The 18,624-nt window shown below is 30.1% G+C and overlaps 5 protein-coding genes across 6 annotated transcripts; 2 read left to right on the top strand and 3 right to left on the bottom strand.

The window, feature by feature from the left end:
* The first annotated feature begins 1,996 nt into the window (after positions 1-1,996).
* Positions 1,997-5,303, top strand: LOC126926152 (collagen alpha-1(III) chain-like). The gene is made up of 6 exons (XM_050742265.1): positions 1,997-2,261; positions 2,651-3,137; positions 3,208-3,470; positions 3,587-3,809; positions 4,100-4,368; positions 4,451-5,303. The coding sequence occupies exons 1-6, from the start codon at positions 2,235-2,237 to the stop codon at positions 4,601-4,603; spliced, it is 1,422 nt and encodes a 473-aa protein (XP_050598222.1). The 5' UTR covers positions 1,997-2,234; the 3' UTR covers positions 4,604-5,303.
* LOC126926143 (integrin alpha-4-like) lies at positions 4,767-9,543 on the bottom strand. Its single transcript, XM_050742248.1, has 10 exons — positions 9,001-9,543; positions 8,544-8,922; positions 7,897-8,192; positions 7,265-7,724; positions 7,033-7,175; positions 6,512-6,961; positions 6,276-6,439; positions 5,682-6,178; positions 5,305-5,594; positions 4,767-5,233 (listed from the first exon to the last, which is right to left on the bottom strand). Exons 1-10 carry the CDS (start codon positions 9,430-9,432, stop codon positions 5,198-5,200), a joined length of 3,147 nt encoding a protein of 1,048 aa, XP_050598205.1. The 5' UTR covers positions 9,433-9,543; the 3' UTR covers positions 4,767-5,197.
* Positions 9,544-9,794: 251 nt separating this feature from the next.
* LOC126926145 (DDB1- and CUL4-associated factor 5) lies at positions 9,795-13,979 on the bottom strand. Its single transcript, XM_050742255.1, has 8 exons — positions 13,624-13,979; positions 13,116-13,486; positions 12,702-12,882; positions 12,358-12,627; positions 12,062-12,288; positions 11,764-11,978; positions 11,424-11,694; positions 9,795-11,342 (listed from the first exon to the last, which is right to left on the bottom strand). Exons 2-8 carry the CDS (start codon positions 13,309-13,311, stop codon positions 10,345-10,347), a joined length of 2,358 nt encoding a protein of 785 aa, XP_050598212.1. The 5' UTR covers positions 13,312-13,486; positions 13,624-13,979; the 3' UTR covers positions 9,795-10,344.
* LOC126926156 (cancer-related nucleoside-triphosphatase homolog) lies at positions 13,553-16,723 on the top strand. The gene is made up of 5 exons (XM_050742277.1): positions 13,553-13,691; positions 13,971-14,038; positions 14,315-14,486; positions 14,558-14,663; positions 14,738-16,723. The coding sequence occupies exons 2-5, from the start codon at positions 13,984-13,986 to the stop codon at positions 15,014-15,016; spliced, it is 612 nt and encodes a 203-aa protein (XP_050598234.1). The 5' UTR covers positions 13,553-13,691; positions 13,971-13,983; the 3' UTR covers positions 15,017-16,723.
* Positions 15,033-18,563, bottom strand: LOC126926151 (serine/threonine-protein phosphatase 5). Of its 2 annotated transcripts, XR_007714315.1 has the most exons (9): positions 18,282-18,563; positions 17,397-17,786; positions 17,031-17,317; positions 16,788-16,893; positions 16,576-16,718; positions 16,093-16,400; positions 15,909-15,990; positions 15,708-15,837; positions 15,033-15,622 (listed from the first exon to the last, which is right to left on the bottom strand). XR_007714315.1 is itself a non-coding variant. In XM_050742263.1 (8 exons), the coding sequence occupies exons 1-8, from the start codon at positions 18,373-18,375 to the stop codon at positions 15,778-15,780; spliced, it is 1,470 nt and encodes a 489-aa protein (XP_050598220.1). In that variant the 5' UTR covers positions 18,376-18,562; the 3' UTR covers positions 15,033-15,777. The 2 variants fall into 2 exon arrangements, 1 of the variants encoding a protein (XP_050598220.1); XM_050742263.1 differs by having other exon boundaries at positions 15,033-15,837; positions 18,282-18,562.
* Between the last annotated feature and the right edge of the window lie 61 nt (positions 18,564-18,624).

An 18,624-nucleotide genomic window follows, 5' to 3' on the forward strand; every position in this document is an offset into this window, starting at 1 on the left:
ATATTTTCATCATTATGTCTCTTAACAAATATCTGTCTTAATAAAATAATTCTAACGAATATTTCTTCACTGTATATCATTTCTATATATCAATATAAACATGAAAATAAAGATATGTTTACTCATTTGCCAAAAAAAGTTAATTAAAAGTTAATATGTTCGAACACGTTGTTTTCAATAAACGTATTTATTCTATTATAAAGGTTATCAAAAATATATCAATCGAATTACAGCGAAGTATGTAGGTAAAAATAGAGGAAAACCTTTATTGATCCTGATATCCAGTTTGCCTTAGACCTGACAAGGACATTCCCATAGAGTAATGAATTATACGTATATTTAGTATTCGAATTGTAGAACGAATAAATTTTCAACCGACTGATTCTTTGGCCACCCACGTGTTTGAATTTTTCTTATGGTTATGCATCTGTTCCTCTATTTAACAATTACTATAAATGTTGCACCAACGAAATAAAAGGATACAGGCAGCTGTTGAAAAGATTGATTAAGCGTGAAAATTGTATAAAGTGACGCACAAAAATTGACGATAATTCGGTTGAATCGTTACATTTAAATCTTATTTATCGTGGGTGCGCCTGTGCCTAGCCCTCGCACGCTCCACATACGTTTCATAGCGGCACACCCTGTATGTGGTCCCTGGAAGTGATCACGTAAAATGCACAACTTGTAGTCACAATACGTCTGCTTACATATCCGATTGACGTTCGTCACCCATACATAGTAGCAAGCCAGACCTGGACAAATTTTGTTTAAGATAAAAATGAAGAATAGCAATTCGAAACAGTAGTCGATCGTTTCAATTACTTTGCTATTTTTATTTAAGAAATAACATCAGGACAGTAACTATATCTTGTATTAAAAACAAATAAAATAATTTGAAATAATTGTTACAGTTATAAGGAATTGTAAAATAAGCGTAAATTTCGTTCCTTTGAAATTTTATGACGGTCTAAGGTTAAGAAGTAACCCATGCATAGAATTTTACCGTGTTTCATCATCGATTTTATTGATTTACATTGATACAGCGGTTCTGTTCACTATTAACTTGCTCCCGTTTAACTGTTTACTTTTTCTACGCAAAAACTCTCTCTCTCACTGAACCTGTTATATCTCAATGGACGGTTTATTTAGTTTCCTGTAGTGTTAAACAATGCGTGGACGAAAATGAACGTAGGCGATAATACGTGCGTGTGCCCGCGTGTAACTATTCTAATAATTAATTGCGCAACCTTTAAGCGATAATTTCAATGGAGACAGTTTATAGCGTGCCGCCCTCCATAAAAGTGGAAATGTTTCACACAATGTTTATAGCCTAATATCTAAAAGATACTCAGAATTGAAATTTGTAATTTATGACATTTCTGTATCTTGAGGAACTTATTTTATAATCTTCGATTAAATAAAGATGGTTAATAACCTCACAGTTATTAACTCAATTCGTGCAACGCACTAATAATGAATATATGTAGGTAGGATAAATTATTAAAAATTGTATATATGTACTTTAAGACTAATTTCTATTTTTGATTATTTTAAATTATTGTTAGGATATTATTGCGGATGTTTTGCTGCAGTGATTTATTTCAAACGTTAAATAATTCAGTGAATATTATACGTTACATATATTATGTATTTTCGCTTATAATGCGCATTTTGCACGTTTCTGTATTTTTAAATTTTCCATAAATGCAGAAAAATTTGCAATCTAGCAATTATCTATATTGAAATGTATTTGTAATCGTCTAATAAGAGTTATAAAAAATATATAACTTATTGGTTATATTGTGGATGTTACATCATGTCATCCCTTTCTTATAATTGGTTCCATGTGTTTCTGGATTAAATAAAATATGAAGAAATTTGATTGGTTTGTTCTATTTCTGCACGAAATAAGTTTGAATTCGCGGCTTTTCTATATTACGGCACTACTATACGAGATGTACGTCACTACAGTAACTGTAAAGAATTTGAGAATGCATGCGCCAAAGAAACTATGTATCATATATTTCAAGCCGTATCATATAAGTATAGTTTGTGCCGCATTGCACAGTTTAAGCTGGAAACGTCACCACTTTAAATAGAAATGTTTTAAAAAGAAGACACGAAAGGCAAGTCACAGGATTTCTTCGTGTACACAGTGTTCGCTATTTTAAAATAGTGTATTGAATTATAAACTTCTATCCGAACTTGCGAAATACAATTAAACAATAAAGATGTCATTTGAGCCAATTTTGGATCCTGTAAGTATTATTTACATCGATTAAAAAGTTATTTTATTTGGCGAAGTTGATTGTCATCGATCCAGAAAGGATATACGTATATATATACATAGCATCTGCACTGCTGATATGATCTTAATGAAACATAGTTTATCCAAACACTTATCCAACTATATTTGTTAATTCGTTAGATTATTTGCAACTACTTTCTATATGAGAATAATATCGTATAAGTTAAAAGAGATCAAAAAATCTGTAATAGTTCCAATGTAAAAAGATGGATAAAGTATTAATGAACAATTTATACGATGATATGTAATGCATTTTTAATTTTTCTAAATGCAGTACAATTTAATTTCAGAACTGTGAAGTTTTACATTTAAATAATAAATACCTTTATGTTTTAATAGCCAATTCCTTATGTGGGTGCTGTTGAAGGTGGCTTAATACCTGGAAAAATGGTAAAAATTCGAGGCAAAGTTCCTCCTAGTGCTGTACGTTTTGCTGTAAATTATCAATTGGGACCTACATTAAATCCAAGAGATGATATTGCCATTCATGTTTCACCACGTTTCGCAGAAGGATTTATTACTAGAAATCATATAGTATCAATGACTTGGGGCCCAGAGGAAAATGATGGCCCCATGTGGATACAACCTGGCCAAGAATTTGAGATGTTCCTTTTGTGTGATTTTCCATGTTATAAGATTGCCATAAATGGCAGACATTTTGCAGAATTTATTCATAGGCTACCATATGAGAAAGTAACACATTTGGTTATTGATGGTGATGTAGAAATACAATCTATCACATATGAGACCGTTCCAATTGATCCACCTCGCTCTCCTCGAGCTGTACCCACGCCAGATGTACCTGCTGCTAATTTTGGGCCACCACGTAATTAAGCATTTTATATTCTTTTACTGTTACCAAATAATCGCATAATAAATTCTATGTCATTTTTTAGCACCTGGAGGATTATATCCTACCATAGGTCCACAAATACCACAAGGTGGATATGGTCCACCACCTCCAGCACCTGGGTATGGACCTCCTCCTGGTGTATATGGAGGACCTGGTTATAATCCTCCAAGAGCATATGGATATCAGCCTGGATATGAGAAGCCTGAAGAAGAAGAAGCATTTAGTGGTTGTTTGGATAAAGTTGGATTAGCAATAGGGGGACTAGTTGCAGCAGGAGGCATAGCAGCTGCTGCACACGCTATGAGTGTATATAAATTTAATAATTACAAGTCTTTTGGAAATAATAACATACAATAATATCTGTATAAGATACTAAGAATAATAACATATGTTATATGCATGCTATGTTTATAATTTTTTAGAAAAAGAAAGAAGTTCAAGATGATCAGGAAAAATCTGATGCTTCTAAATCAAAAACAGAAAGTGAAGGTGGTTTGGGAAATCTTGGTTCTTTGGGTGCAGCTTTAGCAAGCAGTTTAGTGACCAATGCTTTAAGTAACTCACAAGCACAACAAGGCTATCCTACCAACATCCAACAATCAAATGGCGGTGGTGGTGTATTAGACTCTATTCTTGGAGCATTAGGTATGATATAGATACATTTTATGCTTAAAACATGATCAAATTATGAAATAATACTTTTCTTAATCTTTCAAACTGATGATATTAATATAGTGATTTGTTCATAATTGTATGATTGAGTGTTGGAATGTTAGGTGATGACATAGATGATGTCATCTATTATAAGCTATATTTATATTAAAGGTTATAGTGAATCATGATAAACACACAATACAGATAATTTTGCATTTGAAGTAAAATTTTTATATGCTTCATAAGTAAATTTTAATACATTAAATTTTTGTATATCTAAGGTGGTAATAGTGGGCATAATGCAGCACCACCACCTCCTCCTCCAAGTCAACCAAGTAATCCATTGACAGGAGCATTAGGATCTATTCTTGGTGGTGTTCTTGGAGGTGGTGGAAATCAACAACCAAATTATCAACCTTCAGGAGGTTATGGAAATTACCAACCTTCTGGTGGATATTCCAATCAATCATCAAATTCAGATCTTTTATCTGGAATAGGATCAGCCTTTCTTAGTTCTGCTTTAGGAGGTCTTACCAAGCACGATAAAGATGTAAGTATAAATTATGATATTTTAAAAATTGTGAATATGTAAATTTTATAATCTGATTATATAATTATGATTGTACATACAGAAACCTCACGAAGAAAATCGTCCAACTCCTCCACCAGCTTATACACCAAGTTCTGCACCGCCTGCACAACCTCCTATATCTTCTGATAGTCCTGCTTCTGGAAATAAATTAACAGCAGATGAAATTTCAAAAGGCTTAGGTTTGGATGACTAATGTAAGTTGAGATAAAAATTCATATAAAAAATTATGTATAATGAAAATTTTATGCTCTGTTATTGATATATGCAAATATGTGCACAATGTGATTGTGTATTAAAGATAGTTAACATGAAAGGCAGCTAATTATATATATATTTATATATTTTTTTGGCACGGGATATTTCAATAAAAAGCACCACAACGACTATAATACAAGCTGCTCGAATCTCATGCTATATATAAAAAGATTAATATTTTTGTATATAGATTATTTATTTATGATAAATTTGCTCGAATTATTTTCACAGAATATTACATAACATAAGCAAAGATTATAAACAAAATGAAACAATATTTATAATACAATCCTTTTAAGCTTTGTAGTTGAAAATTTATAATCAAGTTGATATTTTCTAAGATTTATTATATTTTTATAAAGATACTAATAGTACTCAAGTGCGATAACAAAATGTAAGTTGTTGTTATTTGTTCTTTTCTTAATTATGCAAAGAATAAAAATCATATATATATATACACACACATATATATATGTATACAAAACATAAAAATTATATATTAATAAATTTATTCTTCCTGAAAAACTTCTGTTTATGAACATGTTTCCAATGTATTCCCATGTCTCTTCTGTAACGTAACAAATACATTAAATGTAATATCTATATATAATATAATAAAAAATGTTTTAAAAAACTTACATCTGTTTCTGATTTTAATGCTTCAAGTTCTTTTTTCCTATTTCGATTAAAGAATCCAATTTTAAGTAGTGCTAAAATTAACAGTATTAACAATAAAATTCCTAATACAATTGACAAAGCTATAATCCACATTGCAATGTGTTGAGTTATTGGTGAACCTAAGAACATTGTAGCAATAATAGTATCATCAGACCTGTGTCTAATTTTTTTCATAAGATGATTTGATTCTAAAATATTAACGTGTCCGCTAGACAAGAAAAATATTATGTCTTTCTTTTCCATCATTTTTGCTGTAATAAATATTAAAAAGAAACGGTAAAATTTGTCAACATATCTTAGAAGTTAAAGATACACTAACATATCAAGAAAAATCTTACTTTTAAAATCAGATAAGTAAAAGTCCAATATGAGTGAAAGTTTTGCAACGGATGAAGAACTTAGAAAGGGACCAAGCTCACATTTAATATATGTACATTTAACATTAGCATTTGTACAGTTGATATAAATTGACCTGTTTTCTGGTGGAAAATTTATAGAAAAATTGGTATCCATCATAAATCCTTTTTGTGTATACAGTTCAGTATTTGCAATGTAAATTTCAGATATATTAATTAAAGCAGTTGAAAGTGTAGAATTTAAGTGTGTGCAGTAAAATGGTTGACCATCCAGATAACTAATTGTTTTGTTTATATTGATAATCTGTATATCTCCAGTAGAATGTTTCCAGTATATTGGGATATTAATTGTTAGTATAACTTCATCAATTGGACTATCTCCAAATTTTTGAATTTCATAAATATGTTGAAATTGAATATTGTTTAATTTTTCATCCTCATTGTCAGTAGAATATGAATATAAATTATCTTGCGCTTTTCTAATAAAAAAGAATTGTAGTTAGTAAATGATAATATAGTTATAGAGAATATGAAGTATAACTAATAATAATAACAAATAAATCTAGCGATACTAACCCTGCAATCACTATGTCAACATCAATATCAAAATATATAGTTAAAACATGTGTATTATTGAATGAATCTTTCTGTTCACTTTGTGTGTTAAAATTGATCCATAGATCCACGTGATCAACATCAAACCGAATTTTACTCATATCCAAATCTAATGTTAATGTTTTCTAATAGAAATGATTAATTAGGTTACTTTATTGAAAAATTCTTGATATTTAACATTTATTTATTACACTTACATTTTTCCTAAGTGGATTTCCAAGATCACATATTGCTTCTAAAGTATTATTCGTATAAAAACTTTCCATGCATGAAGGTGGCATACTTGCTAATGATAATATTTTCGGTATATATACATATATTTTAGCTTGATAAGCAGGTTCACCATAATTAAGAGCATCTATTTTAAGCTTGGTAGCGAATGTTGATCCAACAACATATTTGTTATCAGAATTTAAATTTGTTGAAAGTGATATCTTTACATCTGATGTACAAATATTGTCGTCACCACAATCAACAGCAAATGGCAATTTTATTAAATCTTCAGTTTTAGAAAACAATTTATTTACAGCTACACAAGTTGTACAGGGAAAGTTTGCTTTCATCTTACTATCATTTAAATTTAAGTCTTTTTCTAAACTAGTTGAGATAGATATTTCAACTGGATTTATTATATTTTGGATATTTTTCTAACAAAATTAAAAAATAAAATATAATTTAAGAAAATATTTTTTAAGAAGATACTGGTATAAAATTCTACCTTTAAATATATCTTAAGTTGACTGCATAAGTTTTTAGATTTATATAAAGTATCGGACAATTTATAAATGTTATCGCTATTTCTTTCTGTACCATAATAAGCTCTTCTATATATTTGATCGATTTTCAAAGATTTAACAACTCCTAAATGTAATTTCATTTATTAAATATGATATTCCAGATTATGTATAACTTCATTATATATGTTTATAAAAATTAAATTATATACTTACGAAGATATTTAGGAGTATTTATTCCATCATAATATGTGCACACATCAATTAGAAAAGATGTAGAATTTCTCAATAATTTTTGTTTGTCATTGTAAGACAATTTTGTAGTTATTGTTATAACAGGTTTTGATTTTATTAAAATTGCTTGTTCAGATAAATAAGCTCCAACTGCAATATCAGGATATTTATCACCATTTATATCGCGAGGTTCGGAAATTGAAATTCCAAATCCACGGATATTTCTTCCAAATTGTTTGCCAACTATCCTTTGGCTATAATATTTAGGTAATCCATCGCCATTGCCATTGAAGATATATATTGCACCACTTTCTTCTTCATATGGTGCACCAACAGCAATATCACCATAGCCATCATAATCAATATCACCAAGACAAGTTATAGTAGATCCAAATCTACTTCCAGATATTTTTCCTTCAAATGATCTTTTTTCAAAAATTTCCTACCGCCAATGTTTGAGATCAGTATGTGTATTAAGTTAAATACTAACATACTATACTAATTTATAAATTGAAGGCTTATTTAATAAGATTTTAAAAGGAATTTCAGATTACTATATTCAAGCCAAAGTATTATTTTTGCAATAATTCAGTGATATCACAAAACGTACATACATTATGTAGAGCAGTAAAGACATATATGCGACCTTCATCCATATTTTTTGACCAATATGGTGCTCCAACAATTAATTCATCTCTATTATCACCATTAAGATTACATGATGACAAAGCAGCACCAAAATATTCACCATATTGCTCACCATTCAAAATCTTTTTTATTTCTAATTTTGCATTATCCTTATGAGAGAAGGTAAATATAGCAACAGCACCAAACATAAGTGAAGCCTTTGGAGCACCAGAAACAAACCACAATTTTCCTTCTCTAAAATAACCAGATGTTACTGCATACCCTAAATAAATTATGATAAATTACTATCTTATATACCTACAATATTTTACACAAACTATTTCGCTTAATTTATAGGTTTACTATATTATGGTTAATATCAGTATAAAGCCAACTATTTTGTAAACACATCTTTTATAGAAAATACAAATATTAATATAAAAATTCCATTTAATTTTATGATAATTACATGTATTTGCTACTTTTACTTCTTTTAATAATTATAATGGAATGATAAGAAAAATGGTTTTATTTAAAAATAATAATAAATAATATATAATAATAATTTGATATCTAATGAAATATATATTATGAAAATATTCAGTTAGTAGTAAAAAGAAAGTGTGTTACATACCAAAATAATTATTTGCATGAATACTTCCCTCATCTTTAATTGATGGAATTATATTTTGCATTTCACCATCAACTGATTTTGTAACTAACAAAGGCATACCTTTCCAGTTAAATACACCAGGACTACCTAATATTAAATCCCACTTTAGGTCATTGGATATCATATGTATAGAAAAACCAACTTGACTCATGCCAAAATTATAAACATATCTTTTTGTATCGATAGCTTCTCTAAGTCTCACAAATGATAAAATTTTACTTTTAGATTCTTTTTCAAAAGATTTAATACCGTTAATTAACGACAAATAACAAATGCCATACATAAACCAATTAGATTGGCGTTTATTTATAATATTATACTTCAATCGTGGGCCACAAACCTATTTACAAGTTTAATTAAGTAATTATAAATTTTTAAGGGTAAATATATGAAAAAAGAAATACAGACTTCAACATACCACAATTGTAGGATTAGTCTTATTTTCTATAGCAATTGTTGCACCAATCCATGCATTATCCTTAATTTGATTAATTGTTGAATATTGCTTCTCCTTATCATTTCCACTTCTATCAATAATCCATTCCTTACATGTTTCATTAATTGGACATTGAAATATAGTACCTGGCTCAATTACATTTTGTGTTATGCTTGTATTTGCTCTGGGAGCACCTACAAGTAGTACAGAATCTAGGCCATCTGTATAAAGGGCAACAGAAAATCCAAAATAACTTCCCCGTTGATAACTAAAATTTTTGGGAATATTAAATATTTTGGCATTATCAATGTCTAAATTATATGCTAGTATACTATACTGTAAAATTATAAATGTAAAACTATAAAACCATATTATATTAATCTTAGTTGATAAAGTTAAAGTTAAATATAACATTCTGAATAACTGATGTTAGTAAAATGAAAGACCAGGGAACGCTATTTCTAAAACTGAAAGAATTAAGGTTTTGTACTCACAGGAAGGAAGTACTTCATATCTAGATACCACAATGACATCATAAAGGAATTAGTCCATATTTGTTTCGTATATTTATGCTTTCTATCAAAATTAAAAGGAAAATCGTGTTCTGATAGTAAATAAAGCAGAACTACATAAATTTATTGGACAATGAATTAATGCATAAATTTAGGTCATTCTTTCCTTTATTTATTATAAGTTAATAAAGACATATAAATGCAGGATTAAATAATGCAATATTCTTAACTTGTTTTCAAAGCTAAACATATAAGAAAAAAATGTATATCAATTTATTGTTTTATTATTTTCCATCACACTTACAAACCATGTCAACAATACACATTAGCTGAATCGCTTATTATAGCTAATGTAGCATCAATTTACCTATAATTCTCGGCGGTGTTTTGCTGGAGTTTCGATTATATATGATTTAATGGTCATATCCAAACATGTTTATATTATAATAATAAATCAAATTTTCTAAACAATTGAGACATAAGTTATTAATAATTTTAAACATTTTAGACTACTAAATTCGTACAATCCTTTGTACCAATTATAAAATATTGTGATTAAATGACAATGAAAATTGTTTTAAATATGGTGAAAAAAGATTTATTTTTCTGGGACAGTCTTGTATGATAAGAGATTCCAATAAAATATAGCATACATATGAAGATAACGGAAAAATAATAAAGTCTAAAAGAAGATAGAAAAAACCGGTCATATTCGCGTGCGAATGAACTTAGTATTATAAAAATATACTTCAAGGAATCACAGATTTATTATGTACAAAAGGAAAGGGATTAAAATGTTGAAGGTAATAGGAGCTTAATCGGAAGAATCAGTTGTAGTTGAAATAGTTTGGGATAAAGGCTTAGATCGAATACGATAGCTCCTTCTTACTACATTCACCTTCTTTCTAAAATATTCTAGATTTTTTAGTTTCTGCTCATGATCTGAGCTTTCTGCATCATTTTGATCTTTCTGTGCTTGTTCACCATTTTTTTCACTTGTAGATACTCCTGATGTGATACCACTGTCAGGAGTTGAAGGAACTTTGCTTGATTTGTTCACTGGCACTGATGGACCATCTTTCTGGATTTTTATTGCATTGTTAACATCATTTAAATAAAGCTTCCAATCTCTGCCTGATTTCTTCTTCTTTGTATCATAATCAATTTTTTGCCGCTTGCTCTTATTTTTGGTACTGTCACTTTTTGAGTTACTTTTACATTTTTTGTGTTTCCTTCTGTGTACTTTTGTGGAAGTATCAGAATCAGTTTTCGAATGCTTACGTTTACCAGAAATGTCGTTATCCTCTGAACTGCTACTGCTATAATTTGAGTGTTTTGCTTCCCTCTCAATATGCACAACATATCGTGATCTTCTAGAAACTACACCAGAACTGGTACTAGGCTGAGTTGTGTCAACAGGTTGTTCATCACTATCAGAGTCACTATTAATTTGTAACACTGCACACTTTATTCCGGCCCTTCTTATCTCAGTAATTTTACTATGTTTCCTCTTAAGAAATTTTACTTTTGATTTAGATTTACACTTAACTTGTGTATTATCACCATCACTGGCAGAACCTGATGCAGATGGTTCTGATGCTGCAGCTGAGGCATTATTTGCTGGCGCATCACAATCTACAGCTGCAAGTTTCATTAGTTTTTCTCTACGATATGCTATAAGTCGTGTTATACGATTCGGAGACTCTAATGGTCTTTCAGGAGCTACTCCACCCCCACAGGATCCACGAGATGACAGCGTTATCGCTGGTCCCAAAATACTTGACATCAATTGACGGTCAAATGTTGTAGAGTCTACAAGAAAATAAATTAATATTTCATTCAAAATTATTTTTGTTTAGTACTTCAATGTAAAAATTTGAAAAAAAGATTTACCATCAGAATCTGTTGCACTATAAACTCGTCCAGTTATAAGATTACTTTCAGAATCACTAGGGGTTTGAGGTGCTGTTGACATATCTTCAGAACTCCAGCCTTCAACCTCACGTTGTACCAGCGAATCAAAAAATGCCATCATTCTAGGATCTTCTCTGGTTGATTGATGGCTATAATCATGTGTCATAAATTGTCCACTACGTAATACTAGTCCAATATATTCGTCATGTGTAAATACTCTCCTTTGCCTCTCTTGTCTTCCATCATTCCTCTAAAATACAAATATAGAAACAATGATATATGCTATCAACATGTATAATAAAATTATTCCATAAATTACCTTTAATCCACCTAAGCAATTGCTTCCAAGAGGAAATGGACTCCAAATCTTAATGAGTTTCTCAACTCCAGATGAAGCAAAAATACAACTAGCTTGATTGTATCGTACTTGATTAACAATGGATCTGTGCCCACGTAATACCATGTGCGCAAAATTTACCCATTTTACATCCTTAGAAGGAATTTTCCACATATATAGGTTAAAATCGTCCGAACCTTAAAATTATAAGGTGAAATGTATGTAAATACTGGCAGAAGAAGTATATAAAAAGATTTATGATTATTGCAGTACTACTTACCAGAAAGGACATACTCATCATTATCTCCAGCAAAACAACATGATTTCATTGTGCAACTGTTATAGTATCCAGGATGATCAAACTGACATAAATGATTAGAAGAGTCTACATCATAAAGTACAGGAGGTAATCTTCTTCTCAAAGCTAGCAATCTATTACCTGCTGCATTAAATCTAACATTCATACAACTCTGAACTGAACTATCATTTCCATAACGTAATGTAGGTCTGTAAATATAAAATGTTATTATTTTGACGAAACATTTTCATATGATTTTATTTGAATTCTTTACTTACCTCAAAGGTTTCCTTAGATCCCACATGCTAACTCCTTCTTTAGCATTGGCAGTTGCAACCATTCTCGGCTCAACAGGATTAAACATTACAGAATGAAAGGCAGTTTTGTACCGTGCCAAACAAAATGTTTCCATAACACTGGATCCTCGTATGTCATAAATTAAAATTCTCCCATCATCGCAGGCGCTTGCAAATACATTGCTATTATGGGGATGTACTGACAGTCCATAAACAGGTTTCTCATGAAGGAAGAAATTCACAACATCTGCCCTATATCAAGAAACAAATAATTGTTTAGTTATATATGCTTATATATAAAAGTGCTTAAGAAAGAAGCTTCATACGTTCGTAAATCATGAACAATAACTTGATCGTCATTTCCAGCAGAAAATATTTTTGTTCTGTTAGTATCATAACCAAGACAGAAAATATTACTAATGTGTTGAGCTTTCATTACTACGGGTTTGCCCACATCTTGTATTGCTTGCTCTACTTTCCATAATAAAACTCTTCTATCATCACCACCTGTTAAATTAATGATAAAATAATTTTAAACAATAAATATATTTTCATTTCAATAATCAATTTAATACATTACAAAAACATATATCCGGGAAGTAACACATGTTTTGCACAATCGTGTAATTACTTGAAAATATCAAAAGGCTCCAATTTTCCGTCGAACTTTAATTTTCTAAATCGACGGGCATAGGCCGTGTAAGAACGAAATAAATTAAACATATTTGTTAACTTCTTACCGGAAACCAATAGATCTCCTTGATTCGAAAATTCAATCGCATTGACGCATCCATAATGCGATAGTAGATCTTTCCTAAACAGATTTTCGGAGCTTTCGAACCTTGCATTAACGAGGCGTTTACAGTAGTCGACTTTGTCGTCGGTTTGTCTTGCGACGAAATACGAGAGCGGATTATAATTGGAAGGACGAGCCATTTCTTTGCATATACTGATACGTATACGAAAACGGATAGAACCGTCGTCTTCACCCTTCGTCCCTTTCTTCCATGTATCCTGTAACTAACGCCCGTATTCTCTTCGTCGATTAAGTACCCTTAGTGCACCTCAAAGTTTCTAAGACTGTCTCGCGTACTTAGTAAACCGGAGAGACCTATAGAATAGGGAAATTCGTGACGCAATCAAATTTACAAGATTATTATAGGTTGTAACTATTATAAGTTTCGTCGTGGCCGATCTTATATTTATTCTGTGACAGACGTGTCGCGAGTGTACACCTCACAAACTCACACAAACATAAGCTACACGAGGTGCGTCTCACGCACCAACGCACTTCTGAACGCAGCCAAAGTACATATGTAGGTAGTAGATACCCACATATACAAAGGCGTTTCAGCTCACCCGAACAGATTGTCTTACTCGAGCACAATCAGCTGATCGCTATTCAACGACTCCACGTTGTGGCTAATATTATCAATCTTTCCCTTTCAGTCTCTTATCCATATCATCGATACATATATCTTTAACTAAGTAGCCCCATTAAATAAAAATATTTTTTTCTTTTTATTTCGATTACCTACTATCTTCTTACGTTTATATGCAAGTGTCACTCACAACTGTTACTTAAACACTTCTAGAAAAACAAGAAGCATGGATACCGGCGCCGCATTGCGTGTCTCACGCGTACTTCTCACTGGCCCTCCTGGTAAGTCCGCGATTTTCAAAAATTACAAGGTGTTCAAAAAATCGCCCACTACTAGTAACTTTTACATATCCTCGATGTTCAAAATATTTAATATGTTTTCTTTTAATTATTTACATTTCTTATTTATTTAAATCACTGTCGTATAACATGTGTAATTTTATAATAATAAGTAACGTATTTGTTGTATTTTTTTAAATTTATTAGTTAATTTTCTAATCGTTTATTATAAATAAAAATAGTTTATAATGGTTTTGAATAAAATGAGAACTGCCATAGGTATAGGAAAAACTACATTATGTAAAAAGTTAGCTTTGATGATGGAGGAACAAAGTTATAAGTTTGATGGATTTTATACTGAAGAAGTTCGAGGTCAAAGTGGTAGCAGGATTGGATTTGATGTTGTGCTAATGAAAAACCGTGACGAAAAATCAACATTGGCACGAATTGAGTTGGTATTAATTTCTTAAATATATAAAGTTTAATTTCCTTTTTGACTGAGACAATACTACTTGTAAACAGAAATGTGATAAACCAGTCGCAGCACTCTAAATATAAAGTGGGGAATTATCATGTGTTTCTCAATGATTTTGAAGCAACAGTATTGCCTGTCTTTGATTCAAATGCAGTAAGCAGAATAGTTTTATATATTTTATACATATTTATAATTGTAATCAATTCGTTAATTTTCGATTTCTTTAGGACATATTAATCATAGATGAAATTGGAAAAATGGAATTGTTTAGTCAAAGATTTCATGATAAAATAGTGAAGTTATTTTTTGGAACTTCAAAAATACCTTTTATAATTGCGACGATACCTCAAATGCATAAAGTACCGCAACGGCATTTATCATTGTTCCAAAAACTTCATGCAGATAAAAGATGTAAAATTATAAATGTTAATCGTCAAAATCGAGATAATTTACCAGGAGAAATTTTTCCGCTCATTTCACAAGGTACACAAGTTCCCTTTTTTTAAAGAAAAACAATATAAATTTTAAATACATTATAAACATCGTTTATTATTAACAAAAAAACAAAATGTTAGATTAAAGAAATCCTTCCAATCACGTTAAATTTGTAAAAAAGTAGTCATCACAAATAACGTGACAAATAGTGACTGGTTGGAAAATTGTACTACATAGTCATGCTAAATTGCATATGTATTATATATTTTCGTAATAATTATCGTTTCGTAAAAACCACCATTATTCATTAAAGAATAAATGAAAAGAATAACAGGTGTGTTCATTATATGTTCAGCACCTTCTGCAAATATTAGAATATAAGTTAATCTGTTGAGATCTTTGAGATCATTTACTCAGCTTGTGCGTGAACATTAAAATCTTTAGTGAATAAGGTGGTTCAATTGAGGGTACAAAATAGAAACGTTTCTTTTTTTCTTTGCGTCATTTCATTACAATGAAACATAAATTGCTAATGAGGCATTAGTCTTATCATAGACAAGAAAATTTGATATATGTCTGTTCGCAAGTTCTCAAAACAAGCAAACTTTTTTCATTTTTGTACCCATCAATATTACATCTTCATTGCAGTTATTATGATACAGAAGATTTTCATGTTCCTAAAAAGAATACAGTACTTTATTGTTTTGGAGAAGCCTAAGTGTTTCTCACCTTCTCCATTTCGGTATCAAATATATTACGCACACTTTGATTGGGCTACTCGTATTCAGTTATTGTTATTCATTTATTTATCAATAGTACCTAGGGTGTTCCACTAGCACATGAATTTTAGTAGAGAATTAGCATATGCCATTGGCCTTACATTTGGATGAGCCTGAAACAAAAATACATCCTTATGTAGTACAATTAAAAATTATAAAACTTACTAATTAGTTTGTAACATACCACTCCTTCATATGATGTGAAATGGGGTTCCATATCTTTACCATTAAGCGTGATAAAAGCGCCCCTGTTACCCATAGTATCACTAAGAATAAAAAATAAAATTAATATACAATATGACTGTATTAAAGATCGTTCATTTTATAAAGAACAATTATTTTTAAACTAATAATACACGTTTATGTACCAATAATTTGGAGCAGAAAATACAGTAATACATTTCCCAAAGTGACCAACTTCATATCCATCATTTTTCACTTCGTGACTTCTTATAATGTAATCAAGATTGTTCATGGCAAGGAAATTTTGTGTAACATCAGGGCCAAACTGTACACCAACTCCTCTTTTACTGGGTGCTCTTCCAGCTTGTGGTTGTGGATCTGACCATAATAATTCGCACATTAGTCCTTCTTCTGGTGGTTGTCTATTTCTATCAATTTCTCGAATTTCTTTTAACGTAACATCGTCTCTTGAAAATAGACCACCATGCATTACCTACAAACCCCATAAACACATAATTTATATATACACCATTGTATAACTATCAGAAAACCAGGAAAGTCTGCTTCGTTCCTTTATTGATTGTTATTGATTAAAACAACACAAACTTTCTTGGTTACCTACTATATTAAATGTAACATCTCTCTTGTACGTAACAATATAAACTTACAAGTATTCTATTATTAAGACAATGGGCAAGAGGGAGCCAATTGTAAACCTCTGTAAATAACTCGGCCATTTGAGCAGAATATTTTGCTTTAACCTCACCATCAAATCCATACATTTGATTCATTGTAGCAGATTCATGGTTACCTAAATATTGTATTTTACTATGAATATGTACAACATGTTAATGATATAAATAGATTGGTAAGGGTATACCTCTAGACATAAAAAAGTGGTTTGGATATAATAATTTAAATCCAAATAAGGTAAATATACATTCTACAGAGAAGGAGCCTCTATCTACAAAATCTCCATTGAATAACTATATAGCTATTAAGAAATATATGATACTATTGTACTTGTATTAGTAATATATTTAATTATAGTATATTTAATCATTAAATTAATAAATATGAAATGTAATAATAAGTATAACTTATTTACTATTATAAAGGATACATATGGATTAGTTTCTGATGGTAATCCATTTAATTCAAATATATTAAGTAAATCATAGAATTGTCCATGTATATCTCCACAGATAGTAAATTTACTATCTTCAGGAATTGTAACGTCAACTAAGCTTGGTTGTGCCATAAACCATGCTTTTATATCTAAAAGAATTTTATAAGCATATTTACGGTGTAATTTATTTTGTTTCTTATACCATTCTAATAAATCTTGCATAAATTGCAACGTAACTTTTTCATCTTCAAGTTTAGGCCCGGTATATTCATCTTCGATAGCTGTAAAATAAAAACAATCACACCAGAACTTTCTTTAAGCATATTTAAACTCATTAAATAAATATTAAATATAACTTACCCATTGCTTCTAAATTAATCATATCTGCTATATTTTTTTTATTTTCTTCCACTGAGATTGCTTTTTCAAAGGCTAACATTTTTAATGTTTTAGAACATTCTGTGTATTTAATCTTTGCATCTTTATCATTTGGTCTTGCTTTAGTAACAGTTTTATAATCCTTAAGAGCTAGTTTGAACTTGCCAAGTGACATATGAGCTGCAGCTCTACGATAATATCCCTTCACGTAATTTTTATCTAAATCAATAGCTTTTGATGCATCTGTAAGTGCATATCCAAAACATTCTGTTTTTAGATAAGCAAAACTTCTATTTCCATAATAAACTGCCACTGTAGGATTTACTTCTATAGCTTTAGTATAGAATTCTATAGCTTTGGTATAGTCTTGATCTAAAAAGAAAATAATGAAATATACGATAGTTAATAGCGAAAAAATTATAATTAATGTTTTGTTTGTTCTCAACATATATAGCGGAAGGATAACAGATTACTTTTTATTTCGGTATAATGTAAGTACTCTGAAAATTAACAGCTTTATGTTGTCAAAATGAAATTACTACAAATTTGACACATCAAATAAAACATGTTATATGAAATGTCATAATTAAAGTGACAAACATTACAAATGAACATAATTATTTAGAATAAACTTGTAGTAACGATATAACAAGCAACCTGATTGTTTTGAATTCCAAAACTTCTAATGATTAGGTTTACACTTGATAATTTAATGATAATTTACGTTACGGAAGTTGGGTTAGTTTTTAACGTACACGTGACTAAATTACATTATTCTAATGTTAATCATGAATTTTTGCTTAGCTTGGCATTTAAACACAAAATAAATAGCAATATCAAATTTATAAGGAAAATTTGTAAACAAACTTTTAAAATATTCATTTGCTTCTTCTTTAAATTTTTCCGCTTTGGCTGCATCTTCTGGCGATATTACTCCCGTAATTTCTGCGTTCTCACTCATTTCGCGCTTTATATTAACAAACTAATTGGACGATACAAAATGACTTAAATTATATCGAAACGTATAATTTAATAATAACAATAAATAACACATTAAAGAAACAATAATTTTTTTTATATAACGGTCTTTATTGCAGACACACTGAAATCCTGAAATCTACTCAACTACCCCACGAAGCGATTCGATCGATCGAAGTCGAGAACCAACGAGAACTATCGATCATTACGATTCAAACGACATAATTATACT

Source organism: Bombus affinis, chromosome 17 (assembly GCF_024516045.1).
Source record: "Bombus affinis isolate iyBomAffi1 chromosome 17, iyBomAffi1.2, whole genome shotgun sequence".
NCBI lineage: Eukaryota > Metazoa > Arthropoda > Insecta > Hymenoptera > Apidae > Bombus > Bombus affinis.

Bases quoted from the DNA above. Each gene is read 5' to 3' on its own strand.
- LOC126926151 (XM_050742263.1), bottom strand. From the start codon at position 18,375: ATGAGTGAGAACGCAGAAATTACGGGAGTAATATCGCCAGAAGATGCA. The intron at 16,894-17,030 runs GTATCCTTTATA...ATAGCTATATAG, and splicing joins CATCAGAAACTAATCCATAT to TTATTCAATGGAGATTTTGT. The intron at 15,838-15,908 runs GTATGTTACAAA...TTTTTGTTTCAG, and splicing joins TCACATCATATGAAGGAGTG to GCTCATCCAAATGTAAGGCC.
- LOC126926156 (XM_050742277.1), top strand. From the start codon at position 13,984: ATGGATACCGGCGCCGCATTGCGTGTCTCACGCGTACTTCTCACTGGC. The intron at 14,039-14,314 runs GTAAGTCCGCGA...GAACTGCCATAG, and splicing joins ACTTCTCACTGGCCCTCCTG to GTATAGGAAAAACTACATTA. The intron at 14,664-14,737 runs GTAAGCAGAATA...CGATTTCTTTAG, and splicing joins CTGTCTTTGATTCAAATGCA to GACATATTAATCATAGATGA.
- LOC126926145 (XM_050742255.1), bottom strand. From the start codon at position 13,311: ATGGCTCGTCCTTCCAATTATAATCCGCTCTCGTATTTCGTCGCAAGA. The intron at 12,628-12,701 runs GTATGAAGCTTC...TTCTTGATATAG, and splicing joins ATTGTTCATGATTTACGAAC to GGCAGATGTTGTGAATTTCT. The intron at 11,979-12,061 runs GTAAGTAGTACT...TATAATTTTAAG, and splicing joins TGATGAGTATGTCCTTTCTG to GTTCGGACGATTTTAACCTA.
- LOC126926143 (XM_050742248.1), bottom strand. From the start codon at position 9,432: ATGTTATATTTAACTTTAACTTTATCAACTAAGATTAATATAATATGG. The intron at 6,962-7,032 runs GTAGAATTTTAT...TAATTTTGTTAG, and splicing joins AACTTAAGATATATTTAAAG to AAAAATATCCAAAATATAAT. The intron at 5,234-5,304 runs GTAAGTTTTTTA...GTTACGTTACAG, and splicing joins CATTAAAATCAGAAACAGAT to AAGAGACATGGGAATACATT.
- LOC126926152 (XM_050742265.1), top strand. From the start codon at position 2,235: ATGTCATTTGAGCCAATTTTGGATCCT. The intron at 3,138-3,207 runs GTAATTAAGCAT...GTCATTTTTTAG, and splicing joins TGCTAATTTTGGGCCACCAC to CACCTGGAGGATTATATCCT. The intron at 3,471-3,586 runs GTATATAAATTT...ATAATTTTTTAG, and splicing joins CTGCTGCACACGCTATGAGT to AAAAAGAAAGAAGTTCAAGA.